At 45.5% G+C, this 24,488-nt stretch overlaps 1 protein-coding gene across 2 annotated transcripts in view; it reads right to left on the reverse strand.

Moving 5' to 3' along the window:
• The window catches only part of COMMD10 (COMM domain containing 10), a 430,106-nt gene extending 406,599 nt beyond the window's left edge, over positions 1-23,507 (reverse strand). For both annotated transcript variants that reach the window (XM_075324990.1, XM_075324991.1), the window contains exons 1-3: positions 23,371-23,507; positions 16,832-16,922; positions 751-861 (exon numbers count right to left, since the gene is read on the reverse strand). In XM_075324990.1, coding sequence (XP_075181105.1) covers positions 751-861; positions 16,832-16,922; positions 23,371-23,477 — 309 coding nt within the window. In that variant the 5' untranslated portion in view covers positions 23,478-23,507. The remainder of the gene's footprint in view (positions 1-750; positions 862-16,831; positions 16,923-23,370) is intronic.
• Positions 23,508-24,488: the final 981 nt, after the last annotated feature.

Below are 24,488 nucleotides of genomic sequence, written 5' to 3' on the forward strand. Positions count from 1 at the left end.
CTATATGGGCAGGCTCCGAATGCTACTCCCCTGCAGATTAACCCTATATGGGCAGGCTCCGAATGCTACTCCCCTGCAGATTAACCCTATATGGGCAGGCTCCGAAGGCTACTCCCCTGCAGATTAACCTTATATGGGCAGGCTCCGAAGGCTACTCCCCTGCAGATTAACCCTATATGGGCAGGCTCCGAAGGCTACTCCCCTGCAGATTAACCCTATATGGGCAGGCTCAGAAGGCTACTCCCCTGCAGATGAACCCTATATGGGCAGGCTCAGAAGGCTACTCCCCTGCAGATTAACCCTATATGGGCAGGCTCCGAAGGCTACTCACCTGCAGATTAACCCTATATGGGCAGGCTCCGAAGGCTACTCACCTGCAGATTAACCCTATATGGGCAGGCTCAGAAGGCTACTCACCTGCAGATTAACCCTATATGGGCAGGCTCAGAAGGCTACTCACCTGCAGATTAACCCTATAGGGGCATGCTCAGAAGGCTACTCATTTGCAGATTAACCCTATATCTGCAGGTTAATAGTATTTTTCCATGAGACAGGTTCGCTTTAAATCAACAAAAGATACTTACTCCAAAACAGTGACAATATAAAAATATAGTTTGTTCTCCAAAAAATCCCAACACTTAACACTGCAACATTGAAGGTAAATTAACATGTCTTTCAGAATGTGGTTGAGCAAAATATCCTACTTCATAAAGGGTAAAAAAAATATTTTATTAATTAGGTGATTTGTACCTGTTCCAAAATGAAGGAAATTGTCTCCAAGACCAATTTAAGACTTTGCTTATCCAATACAAAGGCAGCTTGAAGTTTCTCCTCCTCCTCCTCATTAAAACTCTGTTCTGCCTAAAAAAAAAAAAAGAAAAAAAGGTGAATAATGTTTACCAAGAAATATATACGGTATGTGTGGAGCACAATAGATAATGATTCAGAAGGGAAAACGCTTTATCGTTAGGCAAATCTGCAGTCATCTGTTCAGAAAACTGGATTGTGCCTGGATGAAATCTATCATCTCATATCATTATCTGCATAAAACACATAGAAGCACAGAGCGTACAAAACATCCAAACTATGGAGAGCTAATGTCAGGTATTTGTATCCTTTACAGCAGTCAAGAAAAGCCTCTTGTTATAATCCCAAGGCTGAGATCAAATAACAAATCTGAAAAATAAATGGGCTCAGAGGAATAATTGAGAGTCTGCCCGGGCTGCATTCATCAATCTGCTGATGCCAGGGAGAACCTTATCTTGTTCTTTGCACTGTGTCGGATATAGATCCATCAACTGAGGATGTGAAATCACGGAAATTAGGGCTAAACACAACTAAATCGAGTTCTGGAGAGAACATGAGACTCACAATTTACACGAGAAGAGCCAATATAATCCACTGTCCCACCAGACCGGGCATCACGTATGGTCATACTGGTTATAATGGAGGCCATCACACAGTTCCAGCTAGATCTATTGTACATCGGACACAGAAGACCCACGGACCAAACTGGGGTTCATCAGGGTCCTGTCAGTCTCCTTTGCTATTGTCCAAAGTTCAATGGATCTAAATGGATCTTATAGGCTTATAATGGGAACCACCGAGGTTTGGATCCTACATTATTCTTACCTTTAAAAGGAGGGAGAATTTTTTTTTTAAACAAATCCAGACAAAAGGTAAATAATAGACCTCCCTTTATATTTTACTTTTCTTTACAATCAACTTTGGGGTTTTTTTTCTCAAAAGCCAAGAGAGGGGTTTTCCATGAAAAGAAAAAAAAAAAAACACTAAAAACATTGTGTTTGAAGCCTTACAGCCCTGTTGGCTACTGAATATGTAAAACACACTGTAAAAAAAAAAAAAAAAAAAACAGTCAAAATCATCCAAAAAACACAAACACTAAAAATCAAACGGCTCGTGGTTCCAGAATAACAAATAAATGTGTGGCATTAACAGATGTATGACTAGTTAGGCTATGTTCACACGTTGCGTTTTTTGGCAGCATTTTTTTATGCAAATTAAAAGCTACTTTTCACAGTTCCAGAAAAGCTACTGGATTCCAGAAATCTCATCCACACAATAGCAGTTTTCCAATTCAGTCAAGAAAAAAAAAGCAAAGTGTTTGCAGCCTGTAGCATGTCAATTCTTTGTGTTTTTGCAGCTTTTTTTCATCATAGGAAGCAATGAAGAAGAGCAAAACCCTGCTGTGTTTGGTGAAGACATGTACTGTAGAAAAATAAAATATAATCTGCAGCAAAAAAAAAAACAAAAAAGCTGTGTCTCTTTTGGTGTGTGTGTGTGTGTGTGTGTTTCTGTTTGTGTCTGAGTGTGTATCTCTGTGTATGTGTGTCTCTTTCTCTCTCCATAATAGGAGTCTATAATAACAGATTTGTTCTTAGTTCTATTGACTTTAAAATGTAAGCAGGGTTTTTGTCGAATAACTGTAAAGCGTGGGATTAAATTTTCCCCTCAAAATATAGTCTATGACGTTCCCTAAGTCAAATAGAGTGGCTGTGCAAAATTTCATGATTGTAAATGTGACGGGGAGGATTCCTTTAGCGGGCACACACAACCACAAACACACACACATACATACACACACACACCTTGATATACCGTATTTTTCGGACTATAAGACGCACCCTGGTTTTAGAGGAGGAAAATAGGAAAATAAAACTTTAAGCAAAAAAATGTGGTCATGACACACTGTTATGGGGCGAGGATCTGCAGCATGCGATGTCTTCCTGTCTGTGCCGATCAGCTGACCGGCACAGATCAGCTGACCGGCACAGATCAGCTGACCGGCACAGATCAGCTGACCGGCACAGATCAGCTGACCGGCACAGATCAGCTGACCGGCACGGACAGGAAGACATCGCGTGCTGCAGGGGAACGGCTCCACACACGGGGACGGGTGAGTGTACTGATTCACTGCACCCTGCGCTGATGATGACACGCGGGGGGCAGTGAGTACAGCCGCACATGATCACTCCAGGCTGTAATTGCCAGGGGTGATCATGTGGACCGGCTCTTTACTATGCGCGCGTCCACGCCCGTCCTCCCGCCCACCTGTCAGTGCCGGCTTCTGCGCTGAGAAATGGGCGGGAGGATGGGCGTGCATATGTAATGAGCGGGCCCAAGTGGTCACGGCAGGTGCTGCTGCAGCCTGCTCGTGCCCCCGATGACCCGCTCCACCGCAGCACCTCATTCCCCGCAGCCACAGTCAGACCATAAGACGCACCCCCAACATTTGGGGGAAAAAAAGTGCGTCTTATGGTCCGAAAAATACGGTAGATAGATCGATATATTATCTATCTTTTATTTTTTTTTTTAAACATAACTGGAATCATAGTGCGGCAATATGACTAGCCACACAGGGTAATCAGACTCAGAATGGAGTTCCAGACGTTATTTCTTGATTAATTTGTAGTTTTTCGTTTGTGAACCCACCCCACTCACACCTATTGCCAATCCACATGATACGCATATATAGCCTGGGTCTCAGCTTCCCATACACGGTAAGTTTTTTAACTGCATGAGAGGACACACACAAGCTAGGGACCCCAACATAAAGAAATACTTTGGCGTAGTGTTGGGGCTCTATTGCATTGATCAATAATAGCTAAATTTCTCTTTATTCATATGTTCATGGCAGTAATGCAGATTCCATTTTCATATTTTCATTCTTACATATAACTATTGGATTTTTCATGTCAGTATTCACACAGAAGTTTCTGCTTTTCATATATTCCCCTTACATAGTCACTAGTGTGCATACCTTCTCTCCATATAGCCACACAGGGTGACATGACGGCTCACACAGGATGCCCCACTGTGGCCCTACATACAGGTAAACATGAAGGAGGTCAGTTCAGTTATAGATACAGAGATGACCAGCGAGGGGATCGGTGTGGAATAAATATATGGATCAGTCTTCCCAGGTAAAGGACAGTTATCTGGATGGGTGAAATAACATATTCATTGAAACTGACACTCTCTGGATTTCCTTATTCATTGCCGTTCGCCAATTGCATCAATTTAATGTACGAGTCACATTTGCAACTATAGTGATAAACCTCTGAGAAATGTACGCAACAGACGATGCCAGAGCAGATGTAACGGCACATTGCTCATTACTATGTATACTCAATCAAAAAAAGGCAGAAATGATCTGATAGACAAGACTGCAAAATCAGCCAGATAATGGAAATAACAGAACGCAGAGCGGCTCTGAAGGTTTCCTTATCTCCAGCCTGACAACACAATAAGGGGAACGCTTTACTGCAGCTTAAAAGGAATCCAGCCTGCGGCCATATCTCTGTATATCCAACGGATCACAAAATGACATGAAGAGGAAGGCTAATAAGGAAACCGGCGGACGAGCCGATAACCGCTCAGCGGGAGGAGACATCATCTCCCCAGATACAGACGCTTCCACATCACCCAATGGCAGATCCGTGTCCAAAAACTGGGAGAATACCATGGAAAGATGACCGACGATGAAGATGGTAAACGATAACGCCCAATACCATGGCCATCAGTCTCCCTTTTGTTTTCAACGATGGCTACATCCACACAGGACTGATGCTTGTACAGCAGTGAAAAAAAAACCAAACACTCAACTGACATAAAAAGCAACAAACCCCAGACCAAATACTGGAAGATTTTCATAGTGGAAAGTCTGTGGATATCGCTGCGGCATTTATTCTCTGTATTGAAAATGATAACATTCGGAGCAAAGCTTGAAAGCTGCATAAAGCAAAACCTCAACACAGGTCACTATGGCCAGGGTCAGACGAGCGTATAACACGGACGAGGATCGCATCGCCAGGACCGGCCGCGGCTCTCCTGACCCGAGCAGCATGGCGACATACAAATACATGACGGCTCAGGACACCAGCCAGTCCGGGCACTGTTATGTGATCCTCGTCCATGTTGTACGCTCATCTTACCTCAGCCAAAAAGAGGAGCCATCACCATTTTTTTTTCCATTTAAACCGTGCTGTGCCATAGATTCTGGAACAGTCTTTCCTTTTCTTCTGTGCCCCTCTGCTGCAATGTTACACACCCATAGAAATAAAGATGCCATTTTTTCTTTTAACAACTAGCCATTTTCTCCTCCAATACTGGCCAATGAAAACAAACCACGTCCAAGGAGAGTGAAAAATTAGCATCTTTAATTCCAGGTAAGTGGGGCCTAACATTGGAACAGAGGGGCACAGAAATAGAAAAACGGCTCCAGGATAAGACTGAGTGACTAGTCAGACAGGAGGGTCTCCGTAGCTTCTCTCCGCCCCCCGGCCTGAATTGACAGGTTTCTGGCTATATACACATGCAGAGAGAGGGGGGGCAGCACGATCTGAAAGTGGCATGCTTCATATAAAAACTGCAAATTCACAGATATATTCCAACTGTATCTATTATACAAAATTAGATTTTTAGCAAATAATTGATCAATTCTTTGAGCCACCCCTGCCACTTCACGGCAAATCTCAATAGGGGGATCCTACTCTATATTATGTATTTCATGTGCCATGCGGCCTCTTAGATAAAAAAATTAAAAGTAGAACCATTTACTAAAGCACACATATCAATAACCTATATATAACCATTTCTATGTCGCAAAAAGAGGCAACTGCGGATAAAAGGCAGCCCAGGTCCAGCATGTGCAGCAAATGCCACACAATAGGACTATGTCAGAACTGACCTTCACATTTGCACTTTTACATGATGCATGCCACTCTCAGATCATGCTGGCCCCCCTTTCACTGTTATGGTTGTAGTTATGCTGACCACCATGCCATGCACGCCTGAATTTGGTTTGCAATGTATTCGTCCTGTTGGTAGCTGTTCACATTCAGTTGCCTCATCCTTTTTCACAGGCATTGCTAATTAAGCACCATACTTGAATCTGGTCCACCCTTAATAATGGTTGCTGGTCTGGCACTGTGAAGGTCAGATCTGATATTGACCTGGTGTGTTTGGCGGTTGCTGCATATGCTGGGACTTGGGCTGCCTTTTATCCGCAGTTGCCTCTTTTTGCATCATGGAAGAGGTTATACAGTATATAGGTTACAGGTACGTTTGCTTCAATATGGTTCTGCTTTTAATTTATCTAGGAGGCCACATGGCACAATGGGAATAAAGAATATAGAGTAGGACCCCCCTATTGAGATTTCCGTGACGTGGCGGGGGTGGCTCAAAGAATTGATCAATTATTTGCTAAAAATCTCATTTCGTATTATAGTACAGTTGGAATAAATCTGTGAATTTGCACTTTTATATGATGCATGCCACTCTCAGATCGTGCTGGCTCCCCTTTCTCTATATACACATGCAGGCAGAGAGCTGTAATCCAGGGCAGGATGCAAGGAGAAGCTACCGGAGACCCGCCTGTCACAGCGTCTCACAGAAAAGCATACCTGGCCGAGGTCATCCCGCCAGTGCCTGATACACGCTGCTCACGGATTGGCCAGCAGGTGGCAGAGGTCAGGTTCTATTTAAATTAAAAAATCCAGTAAAAGGTTCTCTAACTAAAGTCTCGTGCACAATTCACACTGTGGATGTTTCACATATAAATCCGTGGCAGAATATCTGTATCCGCTATGTGGGAACATTCCCAAAAGACGCATGCTCGGCCTCTTACCGGAGATCACAGATTACAGGGCGGTCACCAAAGCCCCTGATGGACATCATCAGGACACAACTATCATGTGATGTTCTGATTGCACCAACCTGTCACAGTGATGCCGGCACAGAAAAGAAACCATTAATGAGCTTTGGGAGTATGTGGAAAGGCAAGCGGTTTACACCACATCACCTACACATACACATGACGATATTGGTACGGCTCGAAAGCTTGCTATTATTACCATCTTTTCAGTTAGCCATTAAAAGGTATCAACTACTGAGGTCTCTCAGTTCTTTTAAACAATTTTTTATATTTTAGAATATAAGATACATACTGTACTTACAAAAACAACATACACACAAACAAAAACAACATAACAGGGAAAAGCAATGAAACTTCCAATGGTTTGGATCTGTGAGAGCGTCTCACCCCTCCTCCTGGTCAGGGGATAGCCAGATGGCTAATTGTATACAGTGTACTATACACGGACATGGGTGAAAAGACATTCTAATTTCTGGCATATTTTCCCCACAGGAACATTCTGTTGGAATAGTACAGACATATTTCCAAGCATACTTTCCACATAGACCAAACACAACTACAATACAATATAGCTACAATTCAGGTTGCTCTTCCAGAACCGGTCAGCCACTTGTTAAATGATTGACACACAAAGTCTGTTTCCAGGTGACCAGTGATATGGGATTTATGTAGATAATCCATAACAAATCCCATAAGAGAAGACTACCTGGGCAGCAGGTTTCCTGTGCCCCCATTGATAACCTCCTGCTGATAAAACAGTGATTTTATCAAGACTCATGTAAGCGGCCCAGTAAGTGATTGACATAGAAGTATATACAAGACACTCACCTAGAATTGCTTCATCTAGAGAATCCATTTATTTATTACATACAGGGTGGTCCAAAAGTAGGTGGACAGAAAATAACATTTATTTTGATTTATATATAAAATTATATTTACTAACACAAGCATAACATTGACAATTACATTTTATTCTGAAAAATAATACAAAAGCCCTTAAATTTTATCAATGCAGGTGCCCAAACTATTTTCCATTACCATTTGCACAGCTTTGAAGTCTGCCTCTTAGGGCGGCTTTGCACGTTGCAACATCGCACGTGCGATGTCGGTGGGGTCAAATCGAAAGTGACGCACATCCGGCGTCACTTTCGACATCGTAGTGTGTAAATCCTAGATGATACGATTAACAAGCGCAAAAGCGTCGTTATCGTATCATCGGTGCAGGCTCCGACTTTTTCAAAATTACGCTGCCACGACAGGTACGATGTTGTTCCTTGTTCCTGTGGCAGCACACATCGCTGTGTGAGAAACCGCAGGAGCGAGGAACATCACCTTACCTGCCGCCGCCGGCTATACAGAAGGAAGGAGGTGGGCGGGATGTTTACATCCTGCTCATCTCCGCCCCTCCGCTTTGATTGGCCGCCTGCCGTGTGACGTCACTCTGACGTTGTACGACTCGCCCCCTTAGGAAGGAGGCGGTTCGCCGGCTAGAGCGACGTCGCAGGACAGGTGAGTGCATGTGAAGCTGGCGTAGCGATAATGTTCGCTACGCCAGCAATCACAAAATATCGCTGCTGCGACGGGGGCGGGGACTATCGCGTGCGACATCGCAGCATCGGCTTGCGATGTCGCAACGTGCAAAGCCCGCCTTACGCTTCGACAAACATTTTTGCATAAGTCTCTTTGGGTATTAATTTCTTGAAATGCATATCTTATGTAGATTTTCAAATCACTGACACTGTTTTTTTATTATAAACTTTGTCCTTGTACGCCCCAAAAGAAAAATCCATTGGGCTCAAGTCTGGTGACCGTGCCGGCCAATCAAGTGGGCCTCTTCGACCAATCCATTTATTAGGAAATGTTTCATCAAGATACTCGCGGACTACTCTTGAATAATATTCAAATAAAGCCACAGCCACACCATGATTTACCATGTATGAATTATGAGAACCATATTATTCATAAGGGACTGGATGGGGACTGAGGACAAGTCGTAATAATTATAGAGCAAGGAGAAAACACACGACCAAAATCCAAATTGCAAAAGGTGATAATCTTTATTGATATAGGGGTAGGTGCGGGGCGGCATGAAACAAGTGAGGGCACGAGCCATCAATCACTGACCAAAGCATACAGACAGATCTCAAAATTGTTACAAACCGACAGATTGAACTATCCATGAATAATCACTTGTTCAAAATTAGCAAAATAAATATATGGACACAAAATGTCAGCAGTTTACCCAGGCAAAGCTGTGTCGCTATGTGACAGGGGGAAAAAAATTCACGATCTTGTTTATATAGATCCCTGATCACAGCTGTGACATAGGCTAAACAGATATGGCTATGGCACTGTCCTAGTACTGACAGTTGCTGTGCTGCGTTAGAAATCAGGGAACAAGACTCCCAAACATTATATAAAATAGTGAACTAGTGGCACATATTACCTGGAGGATTATAGTAGTCAGTGAGAGGTCAGTGTCCTTCTCGACGGCAGTTTCGGCTATGGAGCACCCTGACGAAGGATCCATAGCCGAAACGGCCGTTGAGAAGGACACGGACCTCTCACTGACTACTATAATCCTCCAGGTAATATGTGCCACTAGTTCACTATTTTAGATAATGTTTGAGAGTCTTGTTCCCTGATTTCTAATGCAGCACAGCAACTGTCAGTACTAGGACAGTGCCATAGCCATATCTGTTTAGCCTATGTCACAGCTGTGATCAGGGATCTATATAAACAAGATCGTGAATTTTTTTCCCCCGGTCACATAGTGACACAGCTTTGCCTGGGTAAACTGCTGACATTTTGTGTCCATATATTTACTATTTTGCTAATTTTGAACAAGTGATTATTCATGGATAGTTCAATCTGTCTGTTTGTAACAATTTTGACATCTGTCTGTATGCTTTGGTCAGTGATTGATGGCTCGTGCGCTCACTTGTTTTGTGCCGCCCCGCACCTACCCCTATGTCAATAAAGATTATAACCTTTTGCAATTTGGATTTTGGTCGTGTGTTTTCTCCTTGCTCTACTCTTGAATAATGTGGAGGGGCCCCATCTTGTTGGAAATGAAGGTCATTTGAATTAGGCTGTTGCTGTGACTGGGGAACAACTTGATTCATTAGAATTTCGAGATACTTCGCTTCTGTGAATGCTCCATCAAAAAATATTGGTCCTAAAAACACCAAAACTTGAAATACCCCCCAAACATTGACACCAGGCTCATTTAGTTATTGCTCTAATGTTAAATGCATGTTCTCATTATACCAGTAAATACAATTATGCCTGCTAATATGGCCGGATAATGTGAAAGAAGCGTCATCACTCCACATAGTGTTATCTAAAATTACTGGATTTTCTTCAATTTCGTTAAGCATAATCTCACTAAATTGCAGCCGCCTCTCTGGATCATCCTCCAATAAACCATTTATTAGACGTGGATGATAAGATAAGCTTTAGGCTCTGTGCGCACTAGAAAAGTGATTTTTCTCAAGAAAATTTCTTAAGAAACTTCTGGGAGTTGAAGATTTCCGCAACTGCGGAAAAATCTGCGGGAAAAACGCATGCGGATTTGCCGCAGGTTGGTCCCTGCGGTTTTGCAATAAATAATATAGATAAATCGATAGACAGATAAAGGATAGAGTGAAAGATGGATAGATGAATAGATAGATAGATAGATGAGAAAGACCTATATAATGTCCCACCTCCCTGCATTTTCTAAGCTGGCACCCTTTAGTGACTTTCATGTGGCACTAAAGGGTGCTTAGCCTTGTATTTAGCCATAAAATAAATAAATAATAAAAAAAAAAAACCGACGTGAGGTCCCCCCATCTTTTGTAGCCAGCTAGGGTAAAGCAGACGGCTGCAGCCTGCAAACCACAGCTGGCAGCTTCACCTTGGCTGGTAATCCAAAATAGAGGGCACCCCACGCTGTTATTTTACATTAAATAAATAATTTAAAACAAAAACCGTGGGGTCCCCCCCAAATTGGATCACCAGCCAAGGTAAAGCGGACAGCTGTGGTCTGGTATTCTCAGACTAGGGAGGTCCACTGTTATTGGACACTCCCCAGCCTAAAAATAGCAGTCCGCAGCCGCCCCAGAAGTGGCGCATCCATTAGACGTGCCAATCCTGGCGCTTCGCCCCAACTCATCCCATTGCCTTGGTGCGTTGGCAAACGAAGTAATATATGGGGTTGATGCCAGATGTGTAATGTCACCTGGCATCAAGCCCTGGGGTTGGTGAGGTCAGGCGTCTATCGGATACCCGACTTCACCAACCCAGTCAGTAAGAAATAAAAAATAGACAACAAAAAAAGTTTTATTTGAAAAAACACTCCCCAAAACATTCCCTCTTTAACCAATTTATTGAAAAGAACAATCAATTCCACGTCCGGCGTAATCCAATAAGGGGGGAGAGGGGGGCACGGAGATCCATACCATAGTCGCTGTCCCAGTCAATGAAGAACAGAATGTTCCCCATTGGCTGGGAGAGCAGTGCAGTGACCTGAGCTAACATCAATAGCCCAGGTCACTGCAGGTGATGCCGAGCGCTGCGATCAGGAGCATAGATGAGATCATAACCTGCTGTGATGATCTCCTGTACTGCTGACGTCAGCGCTGTCACTGACTTCTATGCCCGCCGCGTTGTCAGAAGCTAGTGACAGTGACAGTCTCGGGCCGCCCGCGAGACGGGCATAGACAGCAGTGACAGGGGTGACGTCAGGAGGCAGGAGATCGTCACAACAGGTAATGATCTCACCTCCTGACAGCAGCGCTCGGCATCCCCGCGGCTGCCAGCACTGCAGGGTGTCAGTGTCTGCCTGCGCTGCCGCGTGACAGGCTGCTGACACTGCGGGCAGACACTGACACTGCAGGGTGACAAGCTGCTGACACTGCGGGCAGACACTGACACCCTACAGTGCAGGCAGCCGCGAGGCTGGAGCGGGACACAGACTGCACGGGACAGACCTGGAGGTCGCACGGAAGTGCTTCTGTGCGGCGTCCAGGGAGTGTGACGTCTGTGTTTACTCTGCTCCGCTTCCTCTTCCTGGCATAATGACATCGCTTCCTGCAAAACCGCAGGCAGCGATGAGCATTACCGCAGGTAAATCGTGGCTATACCGGGGGTATACCGCACATCATTTGCTACCTGCGGTATACCCCCGAAATTTACGCGATTACATTACAGTGAATGGAGTGAAATTCCGGGGGTATTCCGCAGGGTACTTGCGGAAAATAATGGACATGCTCATTTTCTCAAGAAAGTTTGTCGAGAAAATTTTCTCAAGGAAATTTCTTGAGAAAAATCCGCAGTGTGCGCACAGCTATTTTTTTTTCTCATAGGGTTTGCTGGGAAATGTCTGCACAAAGATTGCAGACATTTCTCAAGAAATTTCCGCAGCAAATCCGCGGGTAAATCCACGGGTAAAACACACTAGTGCGCACATAGCCTTACACCCAATAGATTTCAGGATTCGCATGATAGAAGCTCGTGACATTCCCAATTCTAAAGAGACTCTTCTGGTGACTTTTTTTGACTTTGAACCAATGTTTCAGCAACAAGTTGCTTATTATTTTCTGTACAGACTGTTTTGGGTCGACCTGTTTTGGAGCATTAAGGATTGAGCCAGTGGCATCGAATTTGTCACGAATGCGGTAAATGGTTTGTCTCTTTGGGGCTTCAGTACCAAATGTCTCAACCCAATTTGATCTAACTGTTTCAGCATTTTGAGATTTCCAATACTCTTTTAAAATCCATTTTTTTTTATCTGTATTTAAATTATTTGCCATTATGGGTTGTCTGAAAGAACACAGATTTGGGGGAGATTTATCTGTGAAAACTGGATCTGTGAAACTGACTCAGTTGCCCTTAGCAACCAATCAGATTCCACCTTTCATTTTCCAAAGAGTCTGTGAAGAATGAAAAGTGGAATATGATTGGTTGCTAAGGGCAACCAAGTCAGCTTCACTTTACACCATGTTTGATAAATCTCCCCCTTCATAACCCTATTACACATATTGTCCACCTACTTTTGGACCACCCTGTATGTATATCGATATGACGCATGTGCTGCACACTGATCCTATTCTTAGGGATATTTTGTCAAAAAATGAGGTTCACTTTGTCTCTAAAAGAGCTACTACTATTGTAATGTTATACCTCCAAGCGATCATACAAATAAGGGTTCTAATCAAAGAATGACTAATGTGGCTGGAGGATGGCTTTCAACTGTGGGATGTCATAAATATGCCTAAAAAAACCTGTGATATTTGTCATTATATGGCTAATGCAAAAATGTTTTTATCTGCAGTAAATTTTAAAACACAGAAATAACTCCTTTATCAACTATAGTTCGACATACGTCCTCTATATAATCTATTGTTCTAGCTGTAATCTACAATATATAGGATGCACCTCTAGACCCTTAAGCAGGAAAATTTTGGAGCACATCTATGATGTTCAAAATAAGACCACCCACAGCCTCTCAGCACTTTCTATGGATCCACTCAGGTGATGTCAGCCGTAAATACAGTATACTGGAAAAACTAACTGTCCCACTGCAAAATACGAGGACGGCAAGGATGGGAGAAATACGGCGAAAAAGCAGAAATGTGAAATCAGAGCAGGAAAAATAATGGACCGCCATGCAGGAGTCCTGAAGAGTTTCCAGCACAATTCTCTGACATGTCGATGATACCGTTCCACCTCCTACGCCTCTTCACATGACAGTAATGGTCAACAATTACATCAGTATTTGTTATCGAAAACTAGGGTCCAGAAGACGGAGGAGTTACCAGTCTACCAGTCTGATCATTACCATTTCCTCTAGGTTTCAGTCCTGGTTTTAGCTAACAATTTCTGATGTACCATATTTTTCGGACCATAAGACGCACCCTGGTTTTAAAGAAGGAATATAGGAAAATAAAATTTTAAGCAAAACATGTGGTCATGACACACTTATGGGGCAAGGATCTGCTGCTCACACTATTATGGGGGTAATGTCCCCAAATTCTCTACTAAGGCACCCTATCCTGAGATAGATAGAGATATAGATCTATCTATCTATCTATCTATCTATCTATCTATATATATCTCTATCTATCTATATATATAAAGCTCAGTGTATGTGTGTATGTCCCCTAAAGGAATCCGCACCGTCGCATGTACAATAATGAAATTTTGCACAGGCACTCCATGTGACTCAGGGAGCGTCATAGACTTTGTTTGTGCGGGAAAATTTAACCCCGTGCTTTCCAGTTACTCTACAAAAATCCTGCAGCCATTAAACTGAATGAAGCTGGGAGCTATAGTAGACTATAAATCAGGGCTGTGGAGTTGGTAAGCCAAACCTTCGACTCCGACTCCGACTCCTCAAATTCTCTTGCACCGACTCCGACTCCGACTCCTCAAATTCTCTTGCACCGACTCCGACTCCGACTCCGACTCCGACTCCGACTCCGACTCCGACTCCGACTCCGACTCCGACTCCGACTCCGACTCCGACTCCGACTCCGACTCCGACTCCGACTCCGACTCCTACATATATTGCTTATAGTTAGGTGAAAAATTTATTGTAGTACATGAATATGTGTATGTGAACATCAGACATTTAATAATTTTTATGATACAATAATCAAGATATTTGGATAGAACATAAAATATATTTATTGGAATACAACTTTAGAACACAAAAAACTGTAATAAATTGTAAATATGTAATACACTATGTAATATACAGTAGATTACATATATATCTTGTGTGTGTATATACACTGTATATATATATATATATATATTACATATTTACAATTTATTAGTTTTTTGTGTTCTAAAGTTGTATTCCAATAAATATTTTATGTTCTATCCAAATATCTTGATTATTGTATCATAAAAACAATTAAATGTCTGATGTTCACATTGTACTACAATAAATTTTTCACTTAAATATAAGCATTATACTAAATGTTATTATTTAGTAAAATATTCAGCACATTCTGCATTGCACTCCTGTCCCCAATTTATTATATATTTTAGGAGTCGGAGCATTTTATACCGACTCCGACTCCACCAAAATGAGCTCCGACTCCACAGCCCTGCTATAAATAGCAACTGTCAGTGGTTGCTATAGGAACAAAATAAACTGTTAGTATAAGATAGGATAGACGGATAGGGAGAGACAGAGAGACCTGGAAAAGAGACACAGAGACAGTTACTATCCCGGGTACTACCGGGTACTACGGTATTTTATATATATCCCTCATCCTGGTATATCCCTCATCCTGGTATATCCCTCATCCTGGTATATACCCCCATCCTGCTATATACCCCCATCCTGCTATATACCCCCATCCTGCTATATACCCCCATCCTGCTATATACCCCCATCCTGCTATATACCCCCATCCTGCTATATACCCCCATCCTGCTATATACCCCCATCCTGCTATATACCCCCATCCTGCTATATACCCCCATCCTGCTATATACGCCATCATCCTGCGGCACACACAGAAAAAAAAACAAAAAAAAAACAAACAAACATTTATATTCACCTTTCCTCGCTCCACGCATCGCTCCTCCTCCGTCTGTGCTGGTAGCGCTGTGTAGAGCCGGCCACGATCCCTGCAGCATCGCGATGTTCTCCTGTCTGTGCCGGCGCGGCCGTGTGCACATCGCTATGAGCATCGCTAGTCTCCACACAGCGCGGTCGGCAGACAGGAGGAGATCGCGGTGCTGCAGGGAACGGTGAGTTATACTGATTCACTGCACCCCGCGCTGATGATGATGTGCGAGGAGCAGTGAATATAGCCGCACATGATCACTCCAGGCTGTAGTTGCCAGGGGTGATCATGCGGGCAGGCTGTTTACTATGCACGCACCCCCTGACCATCATCCCACCCACCTGTCAGTGCTGGCTTCAGCGCTGAGAGATGGGTGGGAGGATGGGCGTGCATATGTAATGAGCGGGCCCACGTGGTCACGGCAGGCTGCTACAGCCTGCTCATGCCACCGATGACCTGCTCCACCGCAGCACCCTCATTCCCCGCAGCCCTACATTAAGACTATAAGATGCACCCCCCACTTTCCCCCAACATTTGGGGGGGAAAAAGTGCGTCTTATAGTCCAAAAAATACGGTAAGTTCTTCCATGTAAGAGAGGTATGAAGCTAGCGACAGATCAGCAGCGTCCACACATCTAAGGCTAAGTTCACACATCCTGTGTTTTGCATCAGTCACAATCCGTCGCCTTGGGGAATTACGGTACCCTGCAAAATATTTTGCAGGAATCCTGTATTTCCCCATAGACTTCTATTAGCGACGGATTGCGACTGATGACCCTGCGTTGCATCCGCTGCGTCGCGGTCCGTCGTTTTTGACTGACCGCCGAGCGGGTAGCAACGCAGAATGTAACGTTTTTCGGGCCGTTGAAAACAACGCACCGCGCAGGAATCCGTCGCGATCCGCCAAGCTTGTAATGCATGTCTATGGTGCAGGATTCCGTTGTAATCCGTCTTACAACGGAATCCAGCGCAGGATTCCGTCATGCTCTACTGAGCATGCCCAGCATGCTTGGCACGCCCACTGGGCTGTCCCAAACACAGACGGATCATGACTGATCCGTCAAAAAACGGACGCACAGCGGATGTAACGGACGCAACTGATCCGTTTTTTCACAGGATTCCTGTGAAAGGAATCCTGTGAAAAACACATCAGTTGCATCAGTTGACATCTTGAAAATGACTGATCCGTTGCTGACGGACCTGACGGATTGAAAACACAGGATGTGTGAACTTAGCCTAATGAGTTTGGAAATCTCTTGATTTTCCAAAAAACGTGTGGGGAAATAAAACAGTGCAGCTGGATTTAAGCATACCAGACCCTGTTATGTCAGGGGATGTCCTGTAAGTCGAAATGGCCCTCCCCAGAACCAGACCACATGCACATTAGCTGGACATGCTGTGTATAAGGGGGGCCAGGACCACTACTGACAAATACCCAAAGTATATGGCCAGCATCAGAGACAGAAGAAACATGGCCCATGGGCTTATTACCGGAGAGAAGAGAATCTATACTACAATTATAAAGTCTCTCCCCTATTCTTTTATGCATTTCATGTTTTCACTAATTTTGATAGATTTTCAGAACTCACCTTTAGGTGAAGCTTTTGGAGGATCCGTGATAGAAGCCTGGGGAACTTCCCGGCGTCCATGTCATTCATCATGGAGACTGCTTGTTTTATGCTAATAAAGAAAAGAAGATGATACGTAAACTACACAATGTAATCTTATGTAGATAACGCACAAGTGTCTGCAGCCAAAAAGAAAGCCACAACTGACATACAGCTGGAAGGCAACCGGTCACATCAGAACTGCAGTCCGGTCCACCGGCACCGGCTACAGAGCGGGAGGAGCTCAGCAGATTGTATATCGGCTTGTGGGAAGATTCAGCAGAACTGGAGATCCAATCATGTAAAGAATAAACGATTCGTTCAGAAATCAGTAAAACATGTGAAAAGAAGAAATTGTAATGTATCATCAGAGAAACCTGATATTTCACTCCCAATTCAGGCTACTTTCACACTTGCGTTCAGCGGAGTCCGTCACTATGGAGAATAGAGCAGTCCGTTAACGCACTGCGCTATTCTCCATAGACTTGTATGGACGACGCACTGTAATGCAAGTGTCAGCGTTGCATCCGCTGGACGACACAGCGTCGTTATTTTGACGCTGCGTCAGGAAGAAGGAACGCAGCATGTAACTTTTTTTGAGCAGCAGAAACCTTTATTTTTCACTGCGCATGCTCATTTTTTATTTATTTCTTTTACATCACAGAAACTTTATTTTCTTTCTCGGTGGCCGAACGTTCAGCTGAGCGCCCGGCCGCCGGCATGTGAGAGCGATCAGCTGAGCGCCCGGCCGCCGGCATGCGAGAGCGCTCAGCTGAGCGCCCGGCCGCCGGCATGCGAGAGCGCTCAGCTGAGCGCCCGGCCGCCGGCATGCGAGAGCGCTCAGCTGAGCGCCCGGCCGCCGGCTATTCAGAGCGATCAGCTGAGCGCCCGGCCGCCGGCTATTCAGAGCGATCAGCTGAGCGCCCGGCCGCCGGCTATTCAGAGCGATCAGCTGAGCGCCCGGCCGCCGGCTATTCAGAGCGATCAGCTGAGCGCCCGGCCGCCGGCTATTCAGAGCGATCAGCTGAGCGCCCGGCCGCCGGCTATTCAGAGCGATCAGCTGAGCGCCCGGCCGCCGGCTATTCAGAGCGATCAGCTGAGCGCCCGGCCGCCGGCTATTCAGAGCGATCAGCTGAGCGCCCGGCCGCCGGGTGATCAGCTGATCGTTCACAATAGTCTGCTGCCGGTAAAACTGTAAAGAAGAAAAAAAAAATAAAAAAAAAAAGCTTTCCGTTGTTTTGTACGATCCGTTGCATCCGTCACACAACGCAAGTGTGAAAGTAGGGATATAGTGTCTTTACTGAGAAATGACAGTTGGTGCTGATAAAGGTCTAGGATAAAGCATATTCTACCAGTAAATTGAGACTGGAGGAGAAAGAAGCGGACGTCTCTGATAACAGATGACACAAAGTTTCTTATTTTCAGGTGCAATATTGATTTATGAAATAAAATTGAAATGAGGGTCACTCTTGACATCCCTTCACTCTGGCATTAGAAGTCAAGTGGGCGATTCTAATAAGCGATTGACGGCCTTCCTTCTAAAGGTGGTGTCACACACAGCGACAACGACGTCGCTGCTACGTCACCATTTTCTGTGACGTTGCAGTGACGTCCCATCGCTGTCGCTGTGTGTGACATCCAGCAACGAGCTGGCCCCTGCTGTGAGGTCGTTGCTCGTTGCTGAATGTCCAGCTTCATTTTTTCGTCGTCTCTCTCCCGCTGTGAAGCACAGATCGCTGTGTGTGACAGCGAGAGAGCGACGAAATGAAGCGAGCAGAGAGCAGGAGCCGGCATCTGGCAGCTGCGGTAAGCTGTAACCAAGGTAAACATCGGGTAACCAAGGGAAGACCTTTCCCTCGTTACCCGATATTTACCTTCGTTACCAGCCTCCGCCGCTCTCGCTGCCAGTGCCGGCTCCTGCTCTCTGCACATGTAGCTGCAGTACACATCGAGTAATTAACCCTATGTGTACTGTAGCTAGGAGAGCAAGGAGCCAGCGCTAAGCAGTGTGCGCGGCTTCCTGCTCTCTGCACATGTAGCGACGTTATGATCGCTGCTGCGTCGCTGTGTTTGACAGCTAAGCAGCGATCATAACAGCGACTTACAAGGTCGCTGTTACGTCACAGAAAATGGTGACGTAACAGCGATGTCGTTGTCGCTGTCGCTATGTGTGAACCCAGCTTAAGAGTGAGCATATATAGATAGCTGTCAATCATTGATTAGTAACGCCCACTTGAATTCTAATCCCAGAGTGAGATGGGATTTCAATGAATAAACTCAGGTTATGATAAATGTTTTCCGCAGACCTTCATATCACTCTGTCCGGTTCCTCCGCGCTGCAGATGAATCTGGCTTTCAATGTCTCAATATGGCAGGTTCCCTTTAAGGGGTTATCCACTAGGATATTGGTCCGGGCCCATCACATTTGTTAAAACATTGACAAATCATCGCTGATCGGCTGTTATCAGCTCCAGCAGTGGCCAGGTGGGCAGACAGAAGAGCGCAGATTAGTGGCCGCTCCTGAGTACGGCTGATCAGCTCCTATACCACTTAATCAGGAGGCGATCTGCAGCGGCTACCAATGAACAGATCTGTGGTCCTCCACTTATACACCGTGCACATCCAGCCACTGCCAGAGCAGATACTGGCTCATTGGCGGAGATTTGTCATTCCTTTAGCAATTGTGATAGGGACGTAATTCTTTGGCACAAACCAATATATAGTTATTACAGGTTCTTCCCTAACTTGTTAGTACAGACATCCTTATAAACTGCTCAAAGCTCCTGTCCATATAATGACCACTGATGGAGGAGCAGGGACCAGAACGGTCCATATAATGACCACTGATGGAGAAGCAGGGACCAGAACGGTCCATATAATGACCACTGATGGAGAAGCAGGGACCAGATCTGTCCATATAATGACCACTGATGGAGGAGCAGGGACCAGAACGGTCCATATAATGACCACTGATGGAGAAGCAGGGACCAGACCTGTCCATATAATGACCACTGATGGAGGAGCAGGGACCAGAACGGTCCATATAATGACCACTGATGGAGAAGCAGGGACCAGATCTGTCCATATAATGACCACTGATGGAGGAGCAGGGACCAGACCTGTCCATATAATGACCACTGATGGAGGAGCAGGGACCAGATCTGTCCATATAATGACCACTGATGGAGGAGCAGGGACCAGAACTGTCCATATAATGACCACTGATGGAGGAGCAGGGACCAGAACTGTCCATATAATGACCACTGATGGAGAAGCAGGGACCAGACCTGTCCATATAATGACCACTGATTGAGAAGCAGGGACCAGACCTGTCCATATAATGACCACTGATGGAGGAGCAGGGACCAGATCTGTCCATATAATGACCACTGATGGAGGAGCAGGGACCAGAACTGTCCATATAATGACCACTGATGGAGAAGCAGGGACCAGACCTGTCCATATAATGAAAAAAAAAAAAAAAAAAAATGATAACCAGCACGATCTGAAATTGGCATGCATCATATAAAAAGTGAAAATTCACAAATTTATTCCAACTGTACTATAATAAAAAAATGAGATTTTTAGCAAATAATTGATCAATTTTTTGAGCCACCCCTGCCAACGTCACGGCAAATCTCAATAGGGGGGTCCTACTCTACATTCTGTATTTCATGTGCCATGCGGCCTCCTAGATAAAGTTAAAAGCAGAACCATAATGGAGCACACATACCTGCAACCAGTTGATTTTGGTTTGCAATGTATTCGTCCTGTTGGTAGCTGTTCACATTCAGTTGCCTCATCCTTTTTCACAGGCATTGCTAATTAAGCACCATACTTGAATCTGGTCCACCCTTAATAATGGTTGCTGGTCTGGCACTGTGAAGGTCAGATCTGATATTGACCTGGTGTGTTTGGCGGTTGCTGCATATGCTGGGACTTGGGCTGCCTTTTATCCGCAGTTGCCTCTTTTTGCATCATGGAAGCGGTTATACAGTATATAGGTTACAGGTACGTTTGCTTCAATATGGTTCTGCTTTTAATTTATCTAGGAGGCCACATGGCACAATGGGAATAAAGAATATAGAGTAGGACCCCCCTATTGAGATTTGCCGTGACGTTGGCAGGGGTGGCTCAAAAAATTGATCAATTATTTGCTAAAAATCTCATTTTTTTATTGTAGTACAGTTGGAATAAATCTGTGAATTTTCACTTTTTATATGATGCATGCCAATTTCAGATCGTGCTGGCTCCCCTCTCTCTCTGTTTGGTCGTAGTTATGCTACAAATTCTGGTGGCCGGTCACCACCATGCCATGCACGCCTGATTTTGGTTTGCAATATATTCCTCCTGTTGGTGGCTGTTCAGATTCAGTTACCTCACCCTTTCCACAGGCAATGCTAATTAAGCACCATCTTGGATCTGGTCCGCCTTTGTCAATGGTTGCTGTTTGGCACTGGGAGGATCAGTTCTGATATAGTCCTGGTATGGTGCAGAGCTTGCTCCACATGCTGGGACCTGGGCTGGTCTCTATCCACAAGTGCCTTTTTTGCAACATAGAAGCGGTTATATACAGGTTACAGGTATGTGTGCTCTATTATGGTTCTGCTTTTAACTTTATCTAGGAGGCCGCATGGCACATGAAATACAGAATGTAGAGTAGGACCCCCCTATTGAGATTTGCCGTGACGTTGGCAGGGGTGGCTCAAAAAATTGATCAATTATTTGCTAAAAATCTCATTTTTTTATTGTAGTACAGTTGGAATAAATCTGTGAATTTTCACTTTTTATATGATGCATGCCAATTTCAGATTGTGCTGGCTCCCCTCTCTCTCTGTCCATATAATGACCACTGATTGAGAAGCAGGGACCAGACCTGTCCATATAATGACCACTGATGGAGGAGCAGGGACCAGACCTGTCCATATAATAACCACTGATGGAGGGCAGGGACCAGACCTGTCCATATAATGACCACTGATGGAGGAGCAGGGACCAGATCTGTCCATATAATGACCACTGATGGAGGAGCAGGGACCAGACCTGTCCATATAATGACCACTGATGGAGAAGCAGGGACCAGACCTGTCCATATAATGACCACTGATGGAGAAGCAGGGACCAGACCTGCCCATATAATGACCACTGATGGAGGAGCAGGGACCAGATCTGTCCATATAATGACCACTGATGGAGGAGCAGGTACCAGATCTGTCCATATAATGACCACTGATGGAGGAGCAGGGACCAGACCTGTCCATATAATGACCACTGATGGAGGGCAGGGACCAGACCTGTCCATATAATGACCACTGATGGAGGAGCAGGGACCAGACCTGTCCATATAATGACCACTGATGGAGGAGCAGGGACCAGAACTGTCCATATAATGACCACTGATGGAGGAGCAGTGACCAGTCCTGTCCATATAATGACCACTGATGGAGAAGCAGGGACCAGATCTGTCCATATAATGACCACTGATGGAGGAGCAGGGACCAGACCTGTCCATATAATTACCACTGATGGAGGAGCAGGGACCAGACCTGTCCATATAATGACCACTGATGGAGGAGCAGTGACCAGTCCTGTCCATATAATGACCACTGATGGAGGAGCAGTGACCAGTCCTGTCCATATAATGACCACTGAGGAAGGAGCAGTGACCAGACCTGTCCATATAATGACCACTGATGGAGGAGCAATGACCAGTCCTGTCCATATAATGACCACTGATGGAGGAGCAGTAACCAGACCTGTCCATATAATGACCACTGAGGAAGGAGCAATGACCAGACCTTTCCATATAATGACCACTGAGGAAGGAGCAGTGACCAGACCTGTCCATATAATGACCACTGATGGAGGAGCAATGACCAGTCCTGTCCATATAATGACCACTGATGGAGGAGCAGTAACCAGACCTGTCCATATAATGACCACTGAGGAAGGAGCAATGACCAGACCTTTCCATATAATGACCACTGAGGAAGGAGCAATGACCAGACCTGTCCATATAATGACCACTGATGGAGGAGCAGTGACCAGACCTGTCCATATAATGACCACTGAGGGAGGATCAGTGACCAGACCTGTCCATATAATGACCACTGAGGGAGGATCAGTGACCAGACCTGTCCATATAATGACCACTGAGGGAGGATCAGTGACCAGTCCTGTCCATATAATGACCACTGAGGAAGGAGCAGTGACCAGACCTGTCCATATAATGACCACTGAGGAAGGAGTAGGAACAACCAGAGGGGGTGGTGGGGGAGTTGAGGAGCAGCAGCCAAGGGGTCTCAAAGGAAAGCATTTATAAGCCCTGCGCATGTTCTGCTGTTGGGAGATGGGATGGGGTCTGAAGATCGCCGGGTGATTGTGCCCTTCGCCCTGACCCCCGGCTATTTCTACAGAACACCGCCATATGTGATGCCGCTGCACACAGGGCTGCAGACCCCGCCACTCCCCCTGCGGTAATGCTCCAGAATATTGCACCGGATCCGTTCCCGTCACACTACCTCACTGTCTCCTTGAATACCGCAGTCGCCATGGTGACAAGCTCGGTTCTCCGGACCCTGTCTACACCGATTCGCGCCGGTCCTGCTTCAACTAAGTAAAGAGACATGCGAGGTCACGTGATCAGTCAGCTGTCAGCGCTCCCCCGGACGGTACGGCGGCTCGCAGGAACCAAAACGCAGTAAGCGTTTCCTGTGGCTCTACTGCTGTGTGCGGCTGCCCTCACTTCTCCAGGCCGCAGACTGTCTCTTGCTTGCTGTGCATCATCAGTGTAAACAAGGCTCTACCAGGAGCAGCCGCTGATCGCCATTGATTTTAGTTCAGTAACTCAGATATGTCTGTTAGATTAGAAAAGGTGTTTTTCACTGAATGGTCGTCCTTTTTCCTGTTTTTGTAGAATTAGCACATCTCCCAGCACTGCAGGCTGCCCATATTGTAAAGAATACAAAGAGGCACAAATCATGCAGCGTAAATAACCGCGGCACATTTTGACGGCGCCTCAGCAACACCCATTTGCCATTTGTTTCCACAGTGCCAGGAGGAGTTGTCAGAGGGGCGGTGGCATTGCCATTTGTTTCCACAGTGCCAGGAGGAGTTGTCAGAGGGGCGGTGGCAGTGAGGGACATTCAGCAGATAGCCGAGGCTGCAGGGGGTAGACACAAATCCGGGACTGTCCGCTGTATCAAGGACGGTTGGTACTAGAGATGAGCGGATCCGTTCCCGGGACTCCGGTCCAGGTCAGCGATACTCGGCGGCAGGACGGAGTCCGCGAACCTCTCACCCCCGCGTCTGTGCGTCCTGCTCATCTCTAGTGGAGACCTGGGGATTTGGTTTTTGTCCTTTCTTTCATAGTCCGAGCAGCCGAAACTTTCTCATTATGGAGCGTCACTACCTGACGTTGCTTTTTGTGTCTGTACGGCCGTGTTCACACGTTGCATAAATCCTGTTTCTTGTTTTCTGCACATTGTCTGCAGGTGTCCTCTCAAAAATACACAATAATGTTGCGGACGGGGGCCGGGCCGCTGCAGGGGCTGCTCGGATCCGGGTTTGTTACTGCGGCTCGAGTGGTAGCCGGACCCGGGCTCGTGCAGCCGTCCATCCTCACAACCGTAGGAAGGGG

The sequence above is a fragment of the Anomaloglossus baeobatrachus genome, chromosome 1, assembly GCF_048569485.1.
Source record: "Anomaloglossus baeobatrachus isolate aAnoBae1 chromosome 1, aAnoBae1.hap1, whole genome shotgun sequence".
NCBI classification, from domain to species: Eukaryota; Metazoa; Chordata; class Amphibia; order Anura; family Aromobatidae; genus Anomaloglossus; species Anomaloglossus baeobatrachus.